Source organism: Hemiscyllium ocellatum, chromosome 45, assembly GCF_020745735.1.
Source record: "Hemiscyllium ocellatum isolate sHemOce1 chromosome 45, sHemOce1.pat.X.cur, whole genome shotgun sequence".
NCBI lineage: Eukaryota > Metazoa > Chordata > Chondrichthyes > Orectolobiformes > Hemiscylliidae > Hemiscyllium > Hemiscyllium ocellatum.
Genome location: NC_083445.1, coordinates 17,762,362 through 17,788,612, shown reverse-complemented (window position 1 = coordinate 17,788,612; position 26,251 = coordinate 17,762,362). Strand labels below are relative to the sequence as shown.

General features: G+C 45.6%; 1 protein-coding gene across 2 annotated transcripts in view; it reads left to right on the top strand.

The window, feature by feature from the left end:
* Positions 1 to 26,251, top strand: part of LOC132835990 (adhesion G protein-coupled receptor E2-like) — a 57,443-nt gene that overhangs the window by 13,902 nt on the left and 17,290 nt on the right. For both annotated transcript variants that reach the window (XM_060855169.1, XM_060855168.1), the window contains 5 exons: positions 5,946 to 6,104; positions 10,106 to 10,246; positions 12,668 to 12,808; positions 22,298 to 22,335; positions 24,459 to 24,636. In XM_060855169.1, the coding sequence (XP_060711152.1) occupies positions 5,946 to 6,104; positions 10,106 to 10,246; positions 12,668 to 12,808; positions 22,298 to 22,335; positions 24,459 to 24,636 (657 nt within the window). The remainder of the gene's footprint in view (positions 1 to 5,945; positions 6,105 to 10,105; positions 10,247 to 12,667; positions 12,809 to 22,297; positions 22,336 to 24,458; positions 24,637 to 26,251) is intronic.

Sequence of the window (26,251 nt, the reverse complement as noted above, 5' to 3'; positions counted from 1 at the left end):
AGCCCAAAAGGAGAGACACACCGCGTCCGACCCAATCTCTGTTCCTAAAGTCTTTACCAAGGCATTCGCTACACTGTCCCAATATCTATGAATCGTATGACATGTCCACGAACAATGAGTGAGATTACCAACTTTTATTTTACATTTAGGGCACATTGAGAATGCTGCTGCCTTAGAGTTTGCAAGTCACTGTGGTACTCTATGGGCCCTATGAAGTATCTGCAATTGAATAGCTTGAGTCCTATTACAGATAGAGATCGTCCTGGCATTTTCCCAGATGTCCTCCCACATCTCTAAGGAGATTTCCATCCCTAATGTTTGAGTCCAGGTTTTATATCGCCGTTCCATATTCTTTGATACCTTATTACCTCGCGAGTGATAGAGAGCACTGACCGAGGGTGCACCCATTGGCCGGAGCACTCTCCTTTCGATAACCAGTTTATAAGGATTAGTCATCAATGTGGTCTTTTTTGTAGGAAGTCTCATACTTGAAAATATCGAAAGAGATCTTTGCTCAGCAAACCGAACTTCTGACATAATTGTTCAAAGGACATCAAAGAAATCTCCCAAACAGGAGATTCCTCTGGACTCACAGATTTTAAACCCAGTGTATGTCAGGCCTGGCTGAAATCCCAGCATTCCCACTATAGGAGTATAGGGGGAAATGTTTTTTGTAAATTGCCCTCACCCTGTCGTATTATCCTCGAAGCTTTGATTGTATTTCGGACAATCGGGCTTTTACAATGATCTGTGACAATTCCCATCTTATCCATAAACAATAGATTGATGAGGGAAGCCTCGATATTGAGCCAAATTGATTGTGAATCGCAAGAGACCCAGTCAGCCACATATAATTGCAGAGAGCTCAGTTGGTCCTTCCTAAAATCCGGGAAATCTAGACCCACCCTTTCTTGTGGGAACTGCAATTTATCTAATTTAATAAGGGGCCATCTATAATTCCAAACAAAGGAACAGAGCCAACCATAAAGCTTACACAGCGCCTGTCTCAGCAACATCAATGGAAGCATTCTCATCGGGTATAATAGGTGAGGGAGAATATTCATCTTAACCAAAGCTATTCTTCCTGTCGGATATCGGGAGATCTTCTCAATGTTGGAGGTCCTGCCTTATTTTCTCCAATACATAGGTATAATTAACTTTATGTAGCTGACCAAGGAAATAAAAATACCGAAATAGAGAAATCCTCCCAGTGACCACCGAAAGGGGAAGTGGGATCCATCTGCAAAGTTGGATATGCTGGTAACACCCCCTACCGGCACGACCTCTAATCTCATGAAATTAGTTTTGTACCCTCAAAACACCTGGCCAATTCCTCCAGGCTGCAGCTTCAAATGCTCCTTATCAGTTAGGTGTGTCTCCTGTAAAAGGGCGACATCGACCTCCTTTTCTTTAAGACTTGATAGTATCTCTTTCCTTTTAATTGATGAGGGACTCCCCTTGACATTCCAGGTACACCATTTAAACAAATGACTAGCCATGATCGTTCAGGAAAATCTGAGAACCCCCAGGAGGAAGAACCCCACTCAAAAAGTATCAAGTACAGACCACAAACAATTCACACAAATTTAAAAATGCAACCTTTGAAACTACTAATACAAAACTACTAAAAACTACCGCTAAGAAATAGCAACATAAAACATAACGAAAAGGAGATTTTTCTCTCTGTCCACAGGGTGCACTTCTATCACCCCATAATCCCACCATGATTCCCTCCATACCCTCACCCCAGACATTGCAAAGTAAGATAAACAAACACCATATCTTATAACAAGGAAATTAAAAGTGGCATCCAACCTGTCCCTTCCATATTATTATCCTAGGCATTCTTGGCAAAGCAGTAACATGAAATAAGATATATAAAATTACAATCGTGACATATATTAGAGGAAAACTCAGAAATCAAAATCCACCCCCCTGCACCAACAACCAAATGATGTCCATATAATTCAGGTCAATCAGTCTATTTAAGAGCGTCCAAAAATTATTTTGCTTTTTCCGGTGATCCAAGGTTACACACAGACCCTCTGTGACTGAAGTGCAGTGTTGCTAAGTATCTCATGGAATACTGAATATTTAAATCCCTCAAGACGCTTCTTTATCTTGTCAAATGCCTTGCTCTTGCATATCACAATTGGACAGGAGTCCTGGAACTGCATTATTTTGGATCCCTTGGATACCATAGCTTGGGGATCCTTCTCCAGAGCTCTGGAGGCCTCCAGCACCATTTGTTTGTCTCTGTAGTGCTGGAGTGGCACTAGGACTGGGAGGGGACGCTGGTCCAACCTGGGCCTGCGCATAGTTACACGCTGGGCCCACCCAACTCGCGCCTGGCCTACCTCAGACTCCAGCCTCAGCGGTTGTGGGAGCCATTGCTCCAAAAAGTCAACAAGCTGGCCTACTTTCTCCCGTTCGGGAAGGCCCAGCAACCGAAAATTCTTCCGAAGACCTTGAAAATCGCGGTCGTCAATCTGTTCTTCTCAGGCCTGGACTCGATGTTCCAGAGCCCGGACCTCGCCCATGGCAGATTCAGCAGCGGTCTCAAAGGCCGCGGCTCATTGCAGCTCCCCTCCAACACACTGCCCGAGTTTCTCGATTTCCCCCGGACATCCTGCAGAAACACGACCGAGAGCGAATCCCACCTAGACCGGGTCTCCTTAATCGAAGAGTCAATCTTCTCTCAGAGCTTGACAAACTCTGAGATCAGGCTCACCTCTGCCGGTCAGTCCTCCGGGGTGGCCGCAGACACATCTGTTTCTGTGGGGGGGGTGGGGGTGGGGAGAGGGGTCCCTGCCTGTTGTGAACTCCATGCTCCTTTACCCTTGGTCATTTTAAAATATACCAAACTGCTAAGGTTTGGTGCAAAATGGCTATAGCAGCCTGGAAAAAGCTAGTTTTAGTAGTTTAAGAGATGCAGGGAATGTAGATATGCCACTCTGCCTGGGTCCTGGGCAGAGCTCAGCAAACCTGGACTGACTGGGTCGCCGCCATCTTGAATCCCCCCCTCGAACCTGCACGTTAACCTGAAGAGAATCCTGAACCCAGACTCACAAGTCCTTTCGTGCTTCAGATTTCTGAATCTTTTCCCCGTTTCGAAAATAGTCTATGCCTGGATTGTTCTGAGCAAAGAGCATAACCTCACATGTTCCCACATTGTATTCCATCTGTCACTTGTTTGCCCAGTCTCCCAGCCTGTCCAAATCCTTCTGCAGCCTCCCTGCTTCCTCAACACTACCTGTCCCTCCATCTACCTTTGTGTCATCTGCAAACTTTGCAACAAGGCCCTCAGTTCCTTCACCCAGATCATTAATGTATAACATGAATAGATGTGGGCTCAGCACTGACCCCTGGGAAACTCCACTAGTCACCATTTGCCATCTGCAAAAGACCCATTTCTCCGCACTCTCTACCTTCTGCCAATCAGCCAACCCTCTATCCATGCCAGTACCTCACCACTAACACCATGGGTTCTAATATTATTGTTATTATTATTATTATTATTAGGGGAATGGGTCTGGGTGGGTTACTGCTCAGAGGGTCAGTGTGGATTTGTTGGGCCAAATGGCCTGTTTCCACACTGTAGGGATTCTATGATTCCATGAAACTTGGTTGGCATAGATGAGATGGGCCGAAGGGTCTGTTTCTGTACTGGATAACTCTATGACTGCCTGTCTCTCTTAACCTTGACACAGACATTAACGTAGTTCTGTTCGCCGAGCTGGAAGTTTTTGCTGCAAACGTTTCGTTCCCTGGCAAGGGAACATCATCAGTGCTATTGGAGCCTCCTGTGAAGCACTGCTTTGATGTTTCTTCCGGTATTTATAGTGGTTTGTTCTTGCCGCTTCCGGGTGTCAGTTTCAGCTGTAGTAGTTTGTATGTGGGGTCCAGGTCGATGTGTCTGTTGATGGATGTTCTTGCCGCTTCCGGGTGTCAGTTTCAGTTGTAGTGGTTTGTATATGGGGTCCAGGTCCATGTGTCTGTTAATGGAGTTTGTGGATGAATGCCATGCCTCTAGGAATTCCCTGGCTGTTCTCTGTCTGGCTTGTCCTATGATGGTAGTGTTTTCCCAGTCAAATTCATGTTCCTGGTTGTCTGAGTGTATGGCTACTAGAGATAGCTGGTCGTGTCGTTTTGTGGCTAGCCGATGTTCATGGATGCGGATTGTTAGCTGTCTTCCTGTTTGTCCTATATAGTGTTTTGTGCGCTATATAGGACAAACAGGAAGACAGCTAACAATCCGCATCCATGAACATCAGCTAGCCACAAAACGGCACGACCAGCTATCCCTAGTAGCCATACACTCAGACAACCAGGAACATGAATTTGACTGGGAAAACACTACCATCATAGGACAAGCCAGACAGAGAACAGCCAGGGAATTCCTAGAGGCATGGCATTCATCCACAAACTCCATTAACAGACACATGGACCTGGACCCCATATACAAACCACTACAACTGAAACTGACACCCGGAAGCGGCAAGAACAAACCACTATAAATACCGGAAGAAACATCAAAGCAGCGCTTCACAGGAGGCTCTAACAGCACTGATGATGTTCCCTAGCCAGGGAACGAAACGTTTGCAGCAAAAACTTCCAGCTCGGCGAACAGAACCACAACAACGGACACCCGAGCTACAAATCTTCAACCAGACTTTAAACAGACATTAACAAAATTAACAATATCATTGACCAGACATGAGCACTCGGCTCCTCAGGGCTTGACAAGAGAACACCATGGCACTGTAGGATTCACACAGACTCAGAGAGAGGAAATCTTGGAAATGGGCCCATTCCTTCCCAGTGGACATGACTGGACCCTTCCGTTATGAACAATTCACACACACACAGACACACAGACACACACAGACACACGCACACCCACACACACGGAAACGCACACACATACACACACGCACACACACGCGCATGCACACACACACGCACATGCACACACAAACACGCACACAAACACGCACACCCATACACACTCACACGCACACACACACAAACACACGCATGCACACACACACACACACCCACACACACACTCTCACACACACACACACACAAACACACACACACACTCTCACACACACACACCCACACACTCTCTCTCACACACACACACACATACACACACACACACACACACACACACACACAAAGTGAATCTCAACAGTAGATTTTTGTCAAGTCAGTCAAAGATCGGGTTCATCAGATTGGTCACAAGGAGGAGTTATGTAAATTGAGTAAGGAATCTCTGGAGTTTTGAACAATGAGGGGCCAATAGAAACATACAGGAGCAGGAGGAGGCCATTCAGCCCATCGAGCCCACTCCCCCATTCAATATGACAATGGCTGATCATCCAACTCAGACCCCTGTTCCTGCTTTCTCCTGTCACTCATTGATCCCTAAGAACAATCCATACCTCCTCACCTACATTCCTGACAGAGTAGAATCTAGGAGGGCCCCTCCAACTGGTTGAGGAGCCCAAGGGTTGGGTGTCATTGTCACAGGATGAGGTCTGTGCCATTTTGGACTAACGTGAGGGAAAGGTCTTCACTTGGAAAGTGGTAAATCCTCAGTGTCCTCTGTGAAGTCTGAGCTGGTGGGTTTAGTCCTGGCTAACACCTAGGGATATATTGTAATTGGGAAGGCAAGTGGAGTGATATAGAGTCATACAGCACAGAGACAGAAGGTGACCCATGATCCTTATAGATCATAGAGAACAGGTTCAAGGAACCTTACTCCTACCAGCTCTCATCTTTGTGGAGAGAGTCTAATGACTTACTCAGCCTTACTGCTCTCATCTTGCACTCAGCGTCACTGCTGCTCCTTATTAATGTGCGATCGAAGATAATTAATATTGACTGGCTGTCACTACTCTTGTATTTTTTTGAAACGTATTTCTATTCATTTCCAGATGACAATGAGTGTGGTGAAAATGAAGCTGAATCATCCGCCCTGTGTGGTACCAACACAGTGTGTCACAATACCATCGGGAGTTTCTACTGTACCTGTAAGAAAGGATACGCCAGTGAATCAGGAGAAACTAACTTTACCACCATGATACACTGCCGAGGTGAGAACCCTCTGATATATTGTTGCTTCACTTTGTGGCATGATGGGAGAGATCATTCATGTCAGTGCCCTTGGCACAACTCAAGGAGTAAGAGGTCATAGGCCCCAGGGATTATAACTCACCTTCCACAGAATTAATGTATTCAATAGACACATCTTCCTCATGTACAATGTTCCTTCATCTAATTACCTTTGGGATAGAATGAGCCAATCGCTGTTAAAGGAACATCACCTTTATCTGTAAATAGGAAAGTGTTTAGCAATCTTTAACCCCTGAGGAAGGGTCTGGTTGGAGTGAACTCATTGTCACCCATCTGTGGCATGACATGGTTTAATGATCTGGTAACATCACACTGTGATACTCACAGAGTCATAGAATCATTCAGCACAGAAACAGACCCTTCGGCCCAACCAGTCCATGCCAACCACAATCCCAAACTAAACTAGTCCCACCTGCCTGCTCCTGGCCCATGTTAGCTCCCACAGTGTAACAATATGCTGGGAGCCATGGAACAATGAAGAATTCAATGCCCTGCTCTCTACATAATGTACACTGCATTTATGTAGCTGGGCCCAAGCTGAGCTATTCACATGCACCATTCCCTCAGCATGTCATGCTGCCAGAGGTCAGAGCTCAGTATGATGGAGACTGAGCCTGTTATCCCATTAGGTCATGTGAAGTGATGACATCATGAGCGTGTCCCTTAAAGGTATATCACACATTGGCTGAAAGATGTCACACAATGTGGCCTAGTGATACCTTAGGCTCTGCTTTTCCCCAGTGATACCATGAGACATCCATCAACGGATATTTTTGTTGAGGAGAGAGTCGCCCCTTTAAGAAAAAGTGAAACATACAGCTCTCAGAATCTGGGCACATGGAAATAATTCTCCTGGCCATTGTTGGACCCATCTCAAGTGGCCAGTCCTTATGGTTGACCCAAAGCAGTGAGTGTTACCATGTTTATTTAATCCTGGCCAATGGCACAACCACCAAATGTTCAATGACCAATCAGGAGAAGCGTAAACCCCCTCCCTCCTCATGCCCATCAATCTCCCCTCTCATGCCCGTATCATTGATGTTAACTGTTCGTTGCTGATGTCGCCCCCCTCTCCTGGGTACATTCAGAGCTCTCCACCTTCCTTAGCCAGTGCAGTGTGAGCAGCGCAGTTGGCCACTGTCCATGCTCCCCACTGGCATCCAGTGTCACCAACTGATAGATGGTTGGGAAACCATGATAGATTCATGAGGAAGAGACCATTCAGCATACCAAGACAGAAATTCACTTTGGGGGATTTTTTTAAATTTCAAAATATACTTTATTCATAGAAATAAATCTTTGGTACCTGTACAATTTGTCATGTTGTTCAGAGATATGTACATTGTATGTCTTAACATTACAAAGAACAGATTGAATTAATCGAATTTACAGTTATCCTATTTACAGTTCCCTTTATTAACCATCCAGTCTCTTATTATTTAGCTGTGGCTTCAGTGGAACCCACCTACTGAGTGGGTGCCCTGTTATACAATAGCAAAGGAACCTTCTTTAATCCCCAGTTTATGGGGTTACCATTGTCCATTTGACTGTCCTGTCTCTGGGGTAGCTGTCTGCATCCCCGAGGTGAGCACGAACTGCTGGACCTTCGCTGGGCTGAGGTAGCTATCCAGCTCCTCACTGGGGTCATTTACCCGCTCTGGTGTCATTGAGCCAAGGCAAGGATCCGCACCGTCCAGTTCTGTGTCTGACAATGGGACTGTCAGAGGATCACAGCTTTCAGTTACCTGTAGTTGTGGGGCAGTGGGTATCCCCTGGTTCTCACTGGGTGGAGGGTGGACTTCGCGGGGTCCGTTGTTTCCTGGTTGGGAGGAAATGCCATCCTCTTTATCTACGGCGCTCTGTCTCTTCTTCTGATGGTGATGACCTTCTTTGCGCCCATCTTCCCCATCCGAAGCACTGGCCGTCTCTCCCTCGTGCAGCTGTCCTTTCCCCCTTTGCTGGGAGGCTTTGGGGGCCTGGCAGGATTTTCTCTTCCTGTTTTTAACAGGTATCCACTCCTCTGCCTTCTCGATTACCTCCTCCTCCATTGCTTCCATCTGCCCAGCTAGAGCTAGGATCAGCTGCTGTGTCTCTCCGCTGGCTGCTGCCTCCTCCACTCCAGCCTGTTCTTCTTTCTGGGTGCCACCAGTCTCCGTTTCCCTGCTGTCTGGGTGGACCTTGCTGGTCTTTGGGGATTCACGGCTCACATTGCCAACTCCAGCCATCTGTGCGTAAGTGGGGAGCCCCCGTCTTGGGCAGGTCTTGTACATGTGGCCCGCCTCTCCACACAGGTTGCAGCTCTTTGCTTCCTGACAGTCCTTAGTCAGGTGACCCTTTTCTGTTTGCAATTCCTGCAGATGGTCACCTTACAATCCGCCACCACGTGTCCCGCCTTCCCGCAGGTACGGCACACTTTCGGCTGCCCTGCATATGTCAGGTAGCCTCTGCTCCCTTCAATTGCGAAGCTCGAGGGTGGGTGGAGAATTTCCCCATTATCATCGACCCTCAGAGTTACCCTGACCAGCCGCTTACTGGTCCAGATCCCAAAGGGGTCGATCACATCAGTGGCTTCTCCCTCAACTTAGACGTACCTTCCCAGGAAGGTCAGGACATCAGCCGCTGGAACATAGGGGTTGTGCATATGGATTGTGACAATCCGACTCCTCTGTGCAGGAAGCACACACAATGGGATCGCCAACAAGATGGAGAAAAGTCTTTGTACATGGTGTCTCTTCGGACCCGGTCCATCTTTGATCACCACATGAAGTGGAAAATGGCCCGGGTGACTGCGGCAGCACAGGTTCTGGGGATAGGCCAGACCTGTGCCACATATAACAATACTGAGAGTACCTCGCACCTGATGACCAGGTTTTTCCCCGCGATGGAGAGCGACCGTTGCTCCCATCTGCCTAGTTTCTGTCTCATCTTCCTGATCTGCTCCTCCCAGGTCTTAGCGCACGCCCCAGCACCCCCGAACCAAATACCCAGCACCTTCAGGTGGTCAGTCCTGACGGTGAAGGGGATATAGGATTGGTCGGTCCAGTTCCCGAAGAGCATGGCCTCGCTCTTCCCTCGGTTTACCTTGGCCCCCGAGGCTCACTTTCAGTACTTTGAGATGCTCCAAACAATGGAGGAAAATGGCGCTGAGACAAAACTACAATGCACCATCATAGGTTTGGGTGACCACACACACACACACATGTACAGTGGAGGTGAATAATTGTCAGAACAGCTCAACTCGTGGCAAAAATCATTAACAATCCCCTCGCTCCAGTTCAAACCACAAACCAACATGTGATTGTTTTTCAATCTGTTCGATTCTTTGAAGATGCCTCAATATTACCCACACGGCGATGATCACACTGTAGGTGATTGGTTGCTTGGTTGGACCCACAGGTCTTCCTGGTTGTCTTTTGCTTTTACAATTATTTCTTCCACCGTATCTGCATGTAGATTGTAGACAGAAAATTGGAGAAAGTAATTTAACGAAAGAAAGGGAGAGAGAGAAATATTCCTGTAGCCAATTACCTCACGATTCTCATTTCTCTCACAGAAAGTACAATCTGGCCAATTGAAGAGCTGTTACTATGCTGTGCCCCTGATCCCAACAACCAATGATATCAGAATATCTGGATTCAGTGTGCTCAACAAATAATGAAGTCTCACTTCATTCAGTTAATACTGGTGGTTTCTCCAAGCTGTTACCAACTCATTGCACATTGTCCCTTTCAGACAGGGAGGGACAAGGCTCAATAAGGAAGTTAATTCCCTTGGTATTTATTGGTGTCTCCTCGTTGCCTTGTGCAATGCTCAAATTCCCTGACTGCGACCTCTCCAGGAGTTGAGCCATGACCCAGTGAGGTAGCGCTGTCTGGGACCTTTTTATCTTCAGAAACATGGACCTGGAGATGACCAGTGCATGAGGGTGGTCAGGGAGATTGATGGTTATTTTGTATTCCAGATATTGATGAGTGTGAGACAGACCTGTGTGGTTCAAATGCAACGTGCACCAACACGATTGGAAGTTTCAGTTGCACGTGTAATGGAGGATTTGTCTCAACCCTTGGAGGGAATAAAAATGTCACACAGCCCTGCATTGCAGGTAAAGATCTTTTTCTTGATATATTCTTTCAAAGATCACCCACAAAGATTGAATGGAAGAATGAACCTTTCCAGTAATATGTTGTGATACCAATGGCCAGGTCAGATACTGCGGGTTCAGTTACTGAACACATTCACATGAGGCTGTCAATATTCTTTATAAGGTAAGCACAAATTTATCATGCAAATAAAATGCTCCATGCAAGATAAGGTCAGAAGTGGGATGTTCACCGATAATTGCACAATGTTCAGCACCATTTGCGACTCCTCAGATACTGAACCAGTCCACGTCCAAATGTAACAAGGTCTGGATAATATCTAACCTGAGGCTGACAAGTGGCAAGTAATACTTATACCACACAAATGCCAGGCAATGCCCATCTCCAACAACAGAATCTAACTAGCTGGAGTGGGGTTGGGTTTTGTTGATTTTGATTATTTGTGACCCAGCAGGAATCTCAAATGTTTGTTCCAGACTTCTGAAACTTGAAGTGGGGCTGTCCTGTAAAGCCCCTGGAGCGGGTTAGCTTCAGAGAACTGTGCTCCTGAGAAGACAATCAGAGATATGGTGAATGAGATTCCCTTGGGTTGTGGAGTTAGTGTGAACCCCAGACTAGGTGTGTCAGGTTCCATAGGGACATAGAAAATAGGTGCAGGAACAGGCCATTCGGCCCATCGAGCCTGCACCACCATTCAGTACCATCATGGCTGACCATACAATCTCAGTATCCCATTCCTGCTTTCTCTCCAGCAAGGACCACATCCAGCTCCCTCTTGGATATATCTAAGGAACTGGCCCCAACAGCTTCCTGTGGGAGAGAATTCCACAGGTTCCCAACTCTCCGAGTGAAGAAATTCTTCCCCAGCTCAGTCCTGAATGGCTTACCCCTTATTCTTAGATCCTAGTTCTGCACTTCCCCAACATAGAGAACATTCCTCCCACATCCAGCCCGTCCAGTCCCATCAGGATTTTATACGTTTCTGAGACCTTCCCTCATTCTTCGAAATTCCAGTGAGTACAAGCCCAATCAATCCAGACTTTCTTTGTATATCAGTCCTGGCATCCCGGGAGTCAGTGAGTGAGCACAATGATGCCGTGGTCATGTCACTGCATCAGTAATCCTACACCTTCAGTTAATGGTCTGGGGACATTTGCTGGAATCTCCCCAAGTCAGTTGGTGGAGTTTAAATTGAGTCAATGAATCTAGAATCTAAAGTTGATCTCAATAATGGTGACCTGGTGACATTCAATAATTGTTGTAAAAAATGCATCGGGTTCACTTAGGAAGGAATCATAGAATCCCTACAGTGTGGAAACTGGCCCTTCAGCCCAATATTCCATACCAGCCCTCCGAAGACTAACCCCTCCCAGATGCATTCCTCTGCCCTATTATTCTACATTTACCCCTGATTAATGCACCTAACCTACACATCCCTGGGCACCAAGGGACAATTTAGCATGGCCAATCCACCTAATCTGCACATATTTGGATTGTGAGAGGAAACTGGAGCACCCGGAGGAAACCCACACAGACATGGGAAGAATGTGCAAATTCCACACGGTCACCCGAGGGTGGAATTGAACCCGGGTCCCTGGCTCTATGAAACAGCAGTGCTAACCACTGAGCCACCATGATCTGGTGTACATGTAACTCCAGACTCATATCAATGTGTTAACTCCTTAACTCTCCTCTGAAATGGCCTTGGCAAGCCTATCGGTTCAAAGGACAGCCTAAGCTGGTTTTGCCAACCCAGCCCCCATCTACTTGAGTGCAATGTCTTCCATTTTCACCATTCAGAGAACACCTTCACCTCCTTTGTCTCTTGAATGCTGTCTGTTTGCAGTTTGGGAGTCAGTTCCCATGAGCCTTCGCATGTTTGTTGAATTCATTCATGGGATGAGGGTATTGCTGGCTAGGCCCGTATTTATTGCCCATCCCCAATTACCCAGAGGGCAGTTATGAGTAAACCATTGTGAGTCGAAAAGAAACAGGTGAGGATGACAGTTTACCTCCCGAAAGGGCATTAGTGAACCAGGTGAGGATTTCAAATGATCAGATCATGGTCACCATCAGAGTCTTCATTCCAGATTTGTAATGGGACCATCCATCATGGCAGGATTCCAAGCCGGGACCCCAGAATATTCCCTGAGTCTCAGGATTAGCACTCCAGTGATAATAGCCTCGCTCTGTGAAACAGGCTGTTGCTGTGAGCGACCTGATAGACCTAGACCAGCCTTGGGAGATGTGGGAGTTACCCTGGTGAGTCGCTTTAGCCACTGCCCCTCGATGCTAATTCCCTCCACACCGCTTGGCAAAAGACCCTTTCACTCCCCTTACCCAGGAGCAACCTTATCTTTTGAAAGATAAACGTTCCCGTCGTTCCCCTCCAATGTGTTAAGCCGTGTTCATGTTCCTTACAGATAAAGATGAATGCCAGGACACAGTGGCGGCTTGTGGGCATAACGCCAGCTGTAACAACACAATGGGAGGTTTCAATTGTACCTGTGATGCAGTCTTTGCCTCATCCACTGAAGGATCTAACAGAGCGATTAACTGTCAAGGTAAAGGCTCAGTGCTCCCTCACCTTCTCTTCCCTTCTCCTTTCTCGAGTATGTTTGCCCATCGCTTTCTGTGCATGTGGTACTGAGCCTGATGGCTGTAGATGCCTTGCTGTGTTTCTGAACTGCCAGATGTTGTCAGCAAAATAATCGTACATGACGTATATTCCTGCCGCGAAATTCAGGGGAACACCAAATGCAGGAGGTCACCGTGGGTCAGGCAGCAGCCATGGAGAGAGAGTAAGCTAACGTTTCGAGTGGAGATGGCTCTGTCTCCATGGAAACTGCCTGACCCACTGTAATCTCCTGTATTTGTTGTTTCCAGTTGCGATTCCAGCATCTACTGACAGGGGATTTTAGAAGTCTTCACCCTTCCCATTATTGAGAGTCATAGAGATGTACAGCACAGAAACAGAACCCTTCGGTCCATCTTGTCCATGCTGACTGAATGTTCTACCTTAATCTAGTCCCATTTGCCAGCACTTGGGCCAATATCCCTCTCACCCCTCCTTAGACACATACCCATCCAGATGCCTTTTAAATGCAGTAATTGTACCAGCCTCCACCACTTCCTCTGGCAGCTCATTCCATACATGCACCACCCTCTGCGTGAAAAAGTTGCCCCTGAAGTCCCTTTTAAATCTTTCCCCTCTCACCCTAAACCAATGCCCACTAGTTTTGGACTCTCCTATTCTGGGGAAAAGACCTTGACTCGCCACCTGATCCATGCCCCTCATTACTTTATAAACCTCTACAAGATAGGCACTCAACCTGCAATGCCCCAAGGAAACCAGCCCCAGTCGATGCAGTCTCTGCCTGTAGCTCAAACCCTCCGACCCTGGCAACAGCCTTGTCAATCCTTTCTGAACCCTTTCACGTTTCACAACATCTTTCCTGTGTCTAAAACTTTGCTGGATCTTATACATCGATTGGCTGTTAAATTTCTAAAGGGACTCAGTGAAATAAGAGCAAACTGGTGCAGATTGTGGAGAGCTGAAGGTCACTGAAAGAGAAGCAGCGTTCCCATTGAAAGCTTGCATCTTGCAGTCATCAGGACCAACATGAGGATGACAAACAGATCGCATACTTACACTGATTAGAAAATGCAGGTATTCATCTGCTGAGATTAATCATGTCCAGAATAAAAATGACATGTATGAAGGATTTGTAATGTTTATAATGAAATGGGAGGGACATAAGAACATAAGACCCAGGAGCAGGAGTTGGCCATCTGGTCCCATCGAGCCCACTCTGACATTCAATAAGCTCATGGCTGGACTCAGCTCCGCTTACCCGCCCTGTCACCCTCACTCTTAATTCCGTTACAGTTCAAAATCTACCTTCACCGTAAAAACATCCAACGAGGCAGCCTCAAACTGCTTCACTGGGCAGGGACTTCCACAGATTCACAACGCTCTGGCTGAAGAAGTTCCTCCTCAACTCCATCCTAAACCTGCTCCCATTTATTTGGAGGTGATGTCCCCTTGTTCTAGTTTCACCCACCAGTGGAAACAACCTCCCTGCTTCCACCTTATCTATTCCCGTCATAAGTTTATATTTTTCTGTCAGATTCCCCCAATTATTCTTAATCCCAATGAGTGTAGTCCCAGTCCATTCAATCTCCCCTCATAAACCAACCCTCTCAACTCCAGAATCAACCTATTGAGCCCCCTCTGCACCCCCTCCCAGTGCCAGCACATCCTTTCTTAAAGCAGATGGGAGGAATATTTCTCTGATACATTCTCTCTAGAAATGTCTTGACTGATTAGCCAAATGATAAGCACTTTTTTCTCTCATGCACTATCTAAACTGTTTTTCCCTTTTGGGATTTGGCATTCTTGTGTTTCTGTCCTGATCTTTGCAAGATGAATAAAGCTTCAGCATGTCTTTTTATTTCTGCAATACTCAAGTTCCCAAATACCAAGTGACTGTCTTTAGTCTCTCCCAACCCAATGTCTTCTGCCCTTGATTTCTCATTCTGTACCTGATTTGACTCCACTTTCCCATTCTGTCCTTCTCCTGTTCCTTTCCCAAGTGTGGATTCTCACTAGTTTAGGAGGTGACCTCTCATTCCCTGAGGTCCCAGATACACCGCTACCCTCTCCTCACTGATATCTAGAACATAGAACATTACAGCACAGTACAGGCCCTTCGGCCCTCGATGTTGCACTGACCCGTGAAAGCAATCTCAAGCCCATCTAACCAACACTATCCCATTATCATCTACATGTTTATCCAATAATGATTTAAATGCCTTTAATGTTGGTGAGTGCACTCCTGCTACAGGCAGGCCGGTCCACGCCCATACTCCTCTCTGAGTAAAGAACCTACCTCTGAACTTTGAGTGATAATGCAAAAAAAAGTTTGAAATGAGGGGAGGTCAGCTATCTCATAAATTTGTAAACATTGCCACCTTCTCCACTCCACTAAAACCTCACTCCATGGGGAGAAGTCTGGAAGAGTCGCTCAGTTGTAAAGAATAAACACAACCTGAACTTCACACCAACGACCAACAGAGCAAACATCAGATACAAACTACCCTGCAAGGACTGCAGCAAACATTCCATTGGAAAGTAGCCCCCAGGATACATGAGCACCAACTAGCCACCAACAGACATGACCAACTCTCACTAGTAACCATACACACAGATGAAGAGGGACATCAGTACGACTGGGACAATACATCCATCCTGGGATAGGCTAAACAAAGACACGCACGGGAATTCCTAGAGGCTTGGTATTCAAAGCCGAACTCTATTAACAAACATATCGATTTGGATCCCATTTACCAACCACTCAGAAACAGAACAGGAAGTGATATCACCCACCACAACAGACCAAGACACATCAATAGCAAGTGGGACAGAACACCAGCCCTTCACCGGGGGCTCACTGATGATGTCACTGAGCTGGTGACGAAATGTCTGAGAACAAAACTACTGCCTCAGCGAGCAAACTTACAACCTGATCCCCAACCTGAGCTACAAATCATCTCCAAAATCTTAAGGATCCCAACCCTTGTTTCTTTCTCTTTCTCTATATCTTGACAATTCCTTCACCTTAAACTGTCTGTCGCATTTGGTAATGTCTTTCATAAAACCCTTTAAGCCAATACTACAAATGTTAATCACTCCAAATCCCACCTCCATAGCAATAAGGTGCTTAGACAGAACAAGATATACAAGGTTACACCTGCACAGGAGGTGTGTAAAGCAAGGCCAACATTATGGTCACCTCAAACTTGAAATAACATTGATTGTGCTAATGTTGATCTTGCTTTGTGCACCCTCCTGTACAGCTGTAACCCTGTGTGCCTCACTCTGTCCCAGCACTCTATGATCAGTAGGTCCTTGTTTTCTATGATCTGCCTGTACTGCTTACAAACCAAAGCTTTTCACTGTACGTAATGTTAGGACGGTTCTACCATCCCCGTGTTCGTTTCGGAGGAATGAGACACCGGGTCAGATTTTAAGAAACAGACTGCTTTATTCGAGAGAGAATCGAGTTACAGCAAGGTATCAGGCTTGCTGGAGAAGGCATTCTGACTATTGTTTAAATTTGTCTATCCTTTATTTCTCTCACATTCCAGAGTTACATCCTTATTTGGTAAAAAGCAGAATTTTTCGTATGTGATTGGGTCTCACATGATAACGTTCTATTACCTCAGTTTGAGCTACGTGCTTCTAGACACGGCTCTAATGTCCTGTTATCTCTCACCCTCCCTGGGGCCTCTTCAGGCTATGCCACCAGCTTTTCAGTCTGTTCTTAGTGTAACATAATGGCTTACTGTTGTCTAGTGAAGCTAACAAGTTCCAGACTTGCTAATACTACCTTAACGTGAGCACTACCTAACAATAAAGTTTCTTACACTACCTAACCTTAATAATGGATCCCAACACTCCCTCCCTTGGCCTCGAAAGAGGCCACACAAAATACAGCAGTTCGCGCACAGCAGTCAGGACCCGGACAGTCAGTGAGCGCCCCTCCGTCGCTCCTTTGCAAGACCGACCAATTAGCTTAACCCGGCTTGTCTGACTCTAGGGAGACATAGTTATAGGGGATAGGAGTCCCTAAGCAGCATACAACTTCACAAAGCAATCCGCGTCGCAAAAAATCCCTACTCTAGGCGCCTCTCCAGTTCGTGTACAATCGTTAAGGCACGAGAAGCAGTGAAATAATACATAACCGACATAAGCACTCAAAAGTCGTAAACATCTACAAAAAGCTATCTCAAAACTAACAAAACGATTACTGAGTATGATAACAAAAGCGAAGAGAACCAGGGGAAAACACAAAGTGGATGAGTTAGGACGCCTGCAGGATGAAGGTCTGCTGTCCAAAGAACACCCAATTGTACAACCTCCCAGTAAAATCGGTCGTATTATACCATGACATCAAACTACTGACATAGTGTCAAATCTTTTTTGTAATAGGATTCAATGAGCTCTCCTTCCTTCCCAAAGGTTTGTTGTTAAGTCGCTGGCATTTTCCTTTGTCAAAAATACAGTGAATACAATGTCAAACTGCTGGGTCCACGATTTTCCTTATATCAAGCTGCTTTGCAAGCCAGAAACTTGACCAGATTCCCGACACGGATACAAAAGCCAGGCATCTGTTAAAACCACATGACCACAGGCCATTATTCTGAAGGTCAATGCACGACTGTGCCTGTCTTAGGTTATCCCTCGCTCGAGGAATCTTACCCGTCATTGGCTAACCAGTCACCTTCACTTGACCAATAAAAACCCACATCCATTTTACAGCTGTCAAGTACGGACACGGGCAGTGGTAACTGGCTTATCATTGTGAACAGTGGCCGTCGAGACCAATCGAAGCCATTTAGGAATACCAGATGATGGCTAGGAATCTCTTGAGTGAACAATAGTCTCTTGAGTCTCGAGGCATATAGCACTTCACAATCTCTAACTGCAGCATAAAAGCACAAATTTACCTGTTGTCAATTTGAACGGGAAAGAAAATAAAAATACACAACTAGGGGGTCTCTGCACATCAGCCCTCACATTCTGAGGCCCTAATATGGGAAGGATTAGAAATGAGAGATACAGTTATAAAGTAAAATCATAAGTTGTCCCACGCTTCTCTCTTAGGCATATCTCCTCCATTCCCTCTGATACTGATCCCGTAATCTTTCCATGGGGTGCCCCCATCACAGGCTCCTCCAGCCCCGCTGCCTGGTATGCGGGTGGGGGGTTATCCTTTCCCATCAGGGCATGGTCGATCGTTCGTGTCACAAGCGTCCTGATACATGGTATACAACAACAACCACAGGTAATAAAGATAGCAACAGAGATTCATAAACCAAGGGCCAGCTGTCCCAGCACAGTTCCCCATCTACCGAATGTGCTATTCAGCCAATCTATGACTGGGTTTTTTAACCCCTGACTGCTCAGAAATGATGCCAGTTGTTGTTCCCCTCCCTGTCGTTATCAAAATCATAAGCTGAATGGCTTTTTCTTCCCTTTATAGATCAGGACACTCCCGCCCAAAATGCCCTATCTTCCCACAATAATGGCATCCTGCCTGTGGAGACCTTCGTCTCTGCCCCTGTCGCTCAAACTCTCTATCAAATGCTCCTCCATGTCTCTCCCTATCCCCTTTCTTCTCTGCCCTACATGCTATCACTCGCTGCTCCGGTTGCTCACTTTTGGCTGCATTCTTCTCCTAATTACCTCATCAACCGCAGCTACCATCATTTACGCGTTCTGCTCCTGTCACTCGTCCTTTCTCTCTTTACAAACACTTTCTGTGCCCCTCCTAACAATTCATTTAATGGATTTATCCCACTTCACCCTTCTATCTTCCGTATCTTTCCCTATCCAGCATCCCCATATAAGTCTCCTTTCTCCCGCAGTAAATAGTATATTCAAAATAGACATTAACTCAGCCCACAAATACAGACTGGGCCTCAAAAATAAATTAATTTGTTCTGACAATCCTATCGGATTCTCAACCAGGACCGTCATTTCCCTTTGAATGTTCCAACCTCCCTACTGGTGAGGGGGTCACACACAAACCCAATCTCCTTGTCCCCTATCAACACTTCCCGAAGGGGACAAGTCGTTATGTTCTTCCCTGTTTCTTTCTTTTCAGAAATTTTCCAATGTTCCTATCTTCCCATATGCTCAAACACCAATTTATCAATTTGTGCTTGACTAACTTTAAGGCCTGTTCCTAACTTGTAAACATATTTATATATTTACGTCCATTTATTCAGTGTTTAATATTTAAAATGTAAAATGCGTACCGTTCCCAATTTTGAAATCCACTGTAATCGTCCAGATTTAGTACTCTAATTTAGATTCAAAATTAGTTTTCTTATGTACTCCTGACCAATCATTTCTCAATTACAATACTTTAGGTCGTAAAAATAATCAGAGCTGTCTTACAACAATTTGTCAATTCAAGTTAAAAACTTCTAACACATGCACAATGGTCGAATCCAAGGTCACAGATAATAACCATGGAAACTTTCGTTTTTTACAACTACCCACTGTCGAACGAAACTTCGACTGTCCTTCATATATTGCTTTTATGTAAAAGTAAAAGAGGTTAACAAGAAAAGTAGTTAGGGAGTCATGACTCATAAAAGAACAGAAGTTATTAGCCTTAAAAAATCATGTTAAGTTCACATAAAAAGAAATCACTTTAAACAGCAGTCCTGGAACTCAGGCTCTAGAAACAAAACCAAGAAAATAATCACCAAACAAACAGATGCATCTGAATCAGTTCATGAAGGGTTAAAGTCTTTGCAGGCTGTACTCCCGAAATGTTTACTTCAAACGTGCTGCCCTACTCTCTCTATCTATCTCTCTCACAGACACGGTCTGCTAGTGCTCAGCAGCATTCGCATTCTCTCTCTCCTTGGGATATGACACACAATTTCTTAATTCCACAGACCCACTCAGATTATTATATCAGTTATATCAATATCAGTTACCAACTAATCTTTCCCATCTCCACTCAATCTCAATAAAATCTCCAACCTGAAAAAAAAATCATGTTAAGCATTCATAAAAAGAATCACATTCAAAAAAAAGTCCAGGGACTCAAGCTCTAGGTGATAGCACTCAGACATTCATTCACTAACAAGCAGATGAATTTAAGCCGAAACACAAAGTGTTAAACTGTCTGCTGGCCGAGCAGTCCTTTGTTAAGTGTCTCGCACTGTCTCTCTCTCTCTCTCTCTCTCTCTGTTCTCTCCCACAGACCTTTACAAACACAGAAATACTTACACACACACACAGATTTTTACACACTCAGAGACTCTATCTTTCTCATGAACAGACTCCCTCTCACACACGCACAATCGCTCTGTCCGGAACTCTGTGTCTGTCTCTGTCCCCTGTCCTCTGTCTTTGTCTCTTTCTCCACCACGGCACTCCTAGGTGTTGGGCGCAAAGCCACCAGTTTAGGGGGCCCGTAATTAAACCTCTCAATCGACATCTGTGTCAGTCTCAAAGGTCTCCGACCGTTATAAAAAATCCCGTCAACCACCCGATCTAACCGTCCCGTTAGGTAATACGCTGTCCCCCCGTGCCGTTACGTCCGTTATTTTGTCAGCGCAGTGGAAGCTTCCCAGTCCCCAAGTCCGTCAGCGCGTGGGTTTATACTCCCGTAACCCCAGTACCCGCGTCTTACACTATCCCCCGACCCAACTCCCGTTCCGGGAGCCGTGCGGTCCGTAAGACACAATCACCCCGCGTCCTACCTCCAGGGCTTTGAAATTGCAAAGTTGTTTCCACGCACACCTGGAGAAATCACCGACTCACCACCAGGAGAGAAAGTGAATGAAAAATATTACTCACCGATTCCAGGACTTTCGATCTGCAGTGATGTTCCAACGCACACCTAGACGGTTCACTTGTCTAACGATAGGAGACTATAAACATATGCCTCAGCATCGCCAGGAATTTAAAATTGCAGGGGTGTTCCAACGCACACCTGGAGAATTCATCCACTCTAGGACTTTCAAATTGCAGGGCTGTTTCAACGCACACCTAGAGGATTCACTTTTATAACCATAAGAGACCAAAAATAAATAACTCACTGTCTCCAGGACTTTTGGAATTGCAGGGGTGTTTCAACGCACACCTGGAGGACTCACTCTTCTCACTATAGAAAGCAACAAATAAAAAAGAAACTCACCGTGTCCAATACCTCCGGCTTTTCCGGGACGACCAACACACCTAAAGGACTCGCACATAGAACAAAGCGATTCTCTGTCGTCTACTCAAGTCTGCAATTTAGGTTGGCAAAGGTATTCGAGACGTCGGAACAACTACTAATTTAGAGTGGTCAATGTCTACTGGAGACCTTCATGCAAAAGGCGTCCCCGTACCCAGTTCAGAATGGCCGGCCGCCCGGCGGCTCTCAACCCCTGCCAACAAGCGTGTCTCCATTCCCTCCGCACGTCAGGGGTCACCATCTGTTAGGACGGTTCTACCGTCCCCGTGTTCGTTTCGGAGGAATGAGACACCGGGTCAGATTTTAAGAAACAGACTGCTTTATTCGAGAGAGAATCGAGTTACAGCAAGGTATCAGGCTTGCTGGAGAAGGCATTCTGACTATTTTTTAAATTTGTCTATCCTTTTGTTCTCTCACATTCCAGAGTTACATCCTTATTTGGTAAAAAGCAGAATTTTTCGTATGTGATTGGGTCTCACATGATAACGTTCTATTACCTCAGTTTGAGCTACGTGCTTCTAGACACGGCTCTAATGTCCTGTTATCTCTCACCCTCCCTGGGGCCTCTTCAGGCTATGCCATCAGCTTTTCAGTCTGTTCTTAGTGTAACATAATGGCTTACTGTTGTCTAGTGAAGCTAACAAGTTCCAGACTTGCTAATACTACCTTACGTGAGCACTACCTAACAATAAAGTTTCTTACACTACCTAACCTTAATAATGGATCCCACCAATAGGTACAAATCGAATCTAACCAAATATAAATCACATGGACCTTATATCCAGGTAAAACATCTAATAAACTATAGGCACCCTAGACAAGTCAATTTTGAAGTTAGAAAGGCAATTTAAAGCCTGACCCTTTACAAACCATGACCTTCATAACAATTCTTTGTGACCTAGAGACTAACAATATATCCAACTTTAGCAGATCTTCCCCAATCATTGTTTACTAATTAGAATATTTTGTATCTTCTTCCAAATAAGACAACATGAGAGATTTTCACAAAATAAACTTGTCAAGCACAATTCATAACAGATAATATGAACTCTACCTCATTCCTCTATTTTACTGGAAATGGAAGAGACCCTCACAAAACATGACAGTCCTACAGACCTGGTATTTGTATCAAACAGGCGCTTGGTCGATGATTCCGTGTTAAAACCATCTCCTTTGGGAATATAGCAATCTTTCAGCGCTCCCCTGGGAGTGTCAGCATTTTGGAATTTATTCCCTGTTGAGTTGTGAGCTTGATTCCAAATTGATCACCTCATTTTCTTTTTGCAGACCTGACATTGCTTCGGCCGAGATCTTCATCTCTCCAGGTAAGTGATCAAAGAACAAAGAACAAAGAAAATTACAGCACAGGGACAGGCCCTTTGTGTCCTCCAAGCCTGGACTGATCCAAATCCTCGAACTAAACCTGCTGCCTATTTTCTAAGGATCTGTGTCCCTTTGCTCCTTGCCCATTCATGTATCTGTCTAGATACATCTTAAATGGCACTATCGTACCAGCCTCTACTACCTCTACTGGCATCGTGCTCCAGACCCCCACCTCTCTCTGTGTAAAGAACTTCCCACACCAATCTCACCGAAACATTTCCCCTCTCACTTTGAGCTCATGACCCCTAATAACTGTTTTCTGCACTCTGGGAAAAAGCTTCTTGCTATCCTCCCTGTCTATACCTCTCATGATTTTGTTGACCTCAACCAGATCCCGCCCTCTCCCCAAACCTCCATCTTTCTAATGAAAATAATCCTAATCTGTTCAACCTCTCTTCATAGCTAGCGCCCTCCATACTAGGTAACATCCTGGTGAGCATCCTCTGCACCCTATCTAAAGCATCCACACTCTTTTGGTAACGTGGCGACCAGAACTGTACGCAGTATTCCAAATGTGGCCAAACCAAAGTTCTATATCGGTGTAACATGACCTGCCAACTCTTGTATTCAATACCCCATTCAATGTAGGAAAGCATGCCATCTGTCTTCTTGACCACGTCACTTATATTTATCAAGACTATCAAGAATATACATTCAATAGACCATTATTTCCCAGTCCATTGTTGACTCGGTTTGTCAATGCATTCATAGTGACAGGATTTGATCCAATTCTCTCTCTGTTTTTCCAACATCCCCCTGTAGTACCCTGAGCCCCTGCAAATAACATTTCCATGAGTGGAGGTTACTCGGCAATGGGTCCCATCCATTTCTTGCTGTGTCATTAACAGGATTATGGGTGCTCAAGCAGGACAACACACAAAACAGAAATTGCTAGAAAAACTCAGGAGAGTCTGACAGCATCTGTGGAGATAAAACGCTGTTAACATTTCGAGTCCAGTGACTATTCTTCAGAACACAAAGCTGACCTTTGTCCTGACTCAAAGGCCACAACTCATAATGAACTGATTGGGTGGTGTCATAAATTGAAAATTGCAGTGGACATTTTGTTCACTTGCAGCTTCCATATCCACATGTACCAGCAGAGGGAGTCTGCCTAGAGATAAGTAAGGATCTAATAACTTTAGAAAACCCCTTTAATCTAAAACTATAGTGGTGGGCTGTGAATCTTAATCACTTCAGAGCCATTCTCCATAGCAACATGAACCTCATGGTACTTGTATCCAGGTAAAATTCTGTGGTTCTAATTCTAAATGTCCCAAACTGAATGTCCCTAACTGCCCCTGCCCCTTGAATTTCACTCATAGCTATGAAAAATATAAACCTTGACTTTCTCTAATGAGAGAGATGAAATCCATGAGCCCTGCATCTCATCCACACTTGTCTCTCCCCGTCACCCATGGATACCGGCATGGTGGCACAGTGGTTAGCACTGCTGCCTTACAGCGCCAGAGACCCGGGTTCAATTCCCGACTCAGGCGACTGTCTGTGTGGAGTTTGCACGTTCTCCCCGTGTCTGCGTGGGTTTCCTCCGGGTGCTCCGGTTTCCTCCCACAGTCCAAAGATGTGCAGGTTAGGTGAATTGGCCATGCTAAATTGTCCGTAGTGTTAGGTAAGGGGTAAATGTTGGGGAATGGGTGGGTTGCGCTTCGGCGGGTCGGTGTGGACTTGTTGGGCCGAAGGGCCTGTTTCCACACTGTAAGTAATCTGATCTAATCTAAACCTGAGCTAAGATCGGAACTTTCTCCCGAAGTTGATAAAACCCTAGAGGTTTGTAACGGTGGAGACCTTTCTGCCCATTATGTTTGACTCCCTGCTTGCACAATCCAAAACCAGTCACGTTCCCCACCCCCTCCCTCACCCACCAGCATCTGCCGCTTCCCCAGTTCAAATGACAAATCTTTGGCTTCAATATAAAACTCTCCTTCCTTCACAAACTCATTGAGTGAATCTCATTGTGTTGACATGACGTGAGATCAGGGCAGGTCCCTCTCTACAATGTGTAGCATCTTCCTCAATTGGTGTTTTCCCCCTCCTGTTCCCACAGGATATCGATGTGTTTACCAATCAGTATTTCTCAAGCCTTTCGAAGATCGAGGACAGACATTCAGAAATGTTCCGCAAACTGGTTTCCAACTTCCTCGAGCAGATGGAGAAACACACCCTGGCACTTGCCAACACTTTAGGTCATGAAGAGATGAAGAACTTCTCAACTAATGGGTTCGGTAATGTCATCGTCTGGTCTCCTTCCCGTCGGAAGGATGTTGTGAAACTTGAAAGGGTTCAGAAAAGATTTACAAGGGTATTGCCAGGGTTAGAGGCTTGGAGCTACAGGGAAAGGCTGAATGGACTGGGGTTGTTTTCCCTGGCACATTGGAGGCTGAGGGGTGACCTTATTCAGGTTTATAAAATCATGAGGGGCATGGAGAGGGTAAATAGACAAGGGCTTTTCCCAGGGATAGGGAGATCAGAAGTAGAGGGCATGGGTTTAGAATGAAAGGGGAAAGATATGAAAGGGACCTAAGGGGCAACGTTTTCACACAAAGGGTGGTGCGTGTATAGAATGAGCTGCCAGAGAAAGTGATGGAGGCTGGTACAATTGCCACAATTAAAAGGCATCTGGATGGGTATATGAATAGGAAGGGGTTAGAGGGATACAGGCCAAGATTTGGAACAATGGGAGGAGGTTAGGTTAGGATATCTGGTCGGCATGGACAGGTTGGACCGAAAGGTCTGTTTCTGTGCTGTGTACCTCTATGACTCTGACAGTCACTTGTTCCAGGCTGTGTATCAATTCATTTGTGTTTTAGCTGTTAATTCCCATCTACCTTATCCTCAATATATCATTTAGAATGTAATGGTACCCTTGGACAGCATGTAGAGAACTCTCGTTTCCTGAGAATGTTCTTTTGCCAGGCTAACACCCCCCCCCACCAGAGCCATCTATCTGCACGCATTGGTGATACTTGTGGGATTTTGTTGTGTGAAAATTGAATGCAGCATTGACCTACAGCTTTAGGTTTTGTTATGCACTGGATGTGGGCATTGTCGGCTGGGTCAGCACATATTGTCCATCAGTCTGTAAGTTAGCTCACTGAGACTCATCAGTGGGAGTCTCTGGTGAAGCACTGGTCACACTGATGCTGTTACCTAGTCACGGTGACGAAATGTCTGAAACCAAACCTTCCAGCTCAGCGAGCTAACTGACATATTTACCATCAACCTGAGCTTCAAATCTTCTCAAAAATCGCTAACTTATTGTCCATCCCTAATGGGGCTGGAACTCAATGATTTTCCCAGACCATTTCAGAGGGCAGTTCAGAGTCACTCTCATGGCTATGGGTCTGGAGTCACATGTCGGCCAGACCAGGTAAGGACGGCAGATTTCCTTCCCTAAAGGTCAGTCATGTTTATGATAATCGAGATTGGTTACATGGCTATAATTATGCAAGCTTTAATTCCCGATCTTTAAAAAGACAGACCTGCCATGGTAGGATTTGAACCCACATGTCCAGGACATTAGCTCAGGGATCAGGGTTATGAGTACGGGACAAGACATTTTGGTAACCACATCCTAGCTGCTCCAGAAAAGGGTTCTGTCACAAATTAAAGTTGACCCTCTCTTACCCGAATCTATCTCAGCCTTAACTACACACAAGGAGTCTACCCCCATACAGCTCTCTGAGGCAAAAGGACATCCCAAAGACCCATAACCCCCTGTGAGAAGAAATTCCTCCTCATCTCAATCTGAAATTAATACTTTGTTTGTCTTGGGAGCCACTTGATGAAAATGTGAAGCATTTGTGGGGAGGGGCAAAGGTCACTGGGATTAGCGGACTC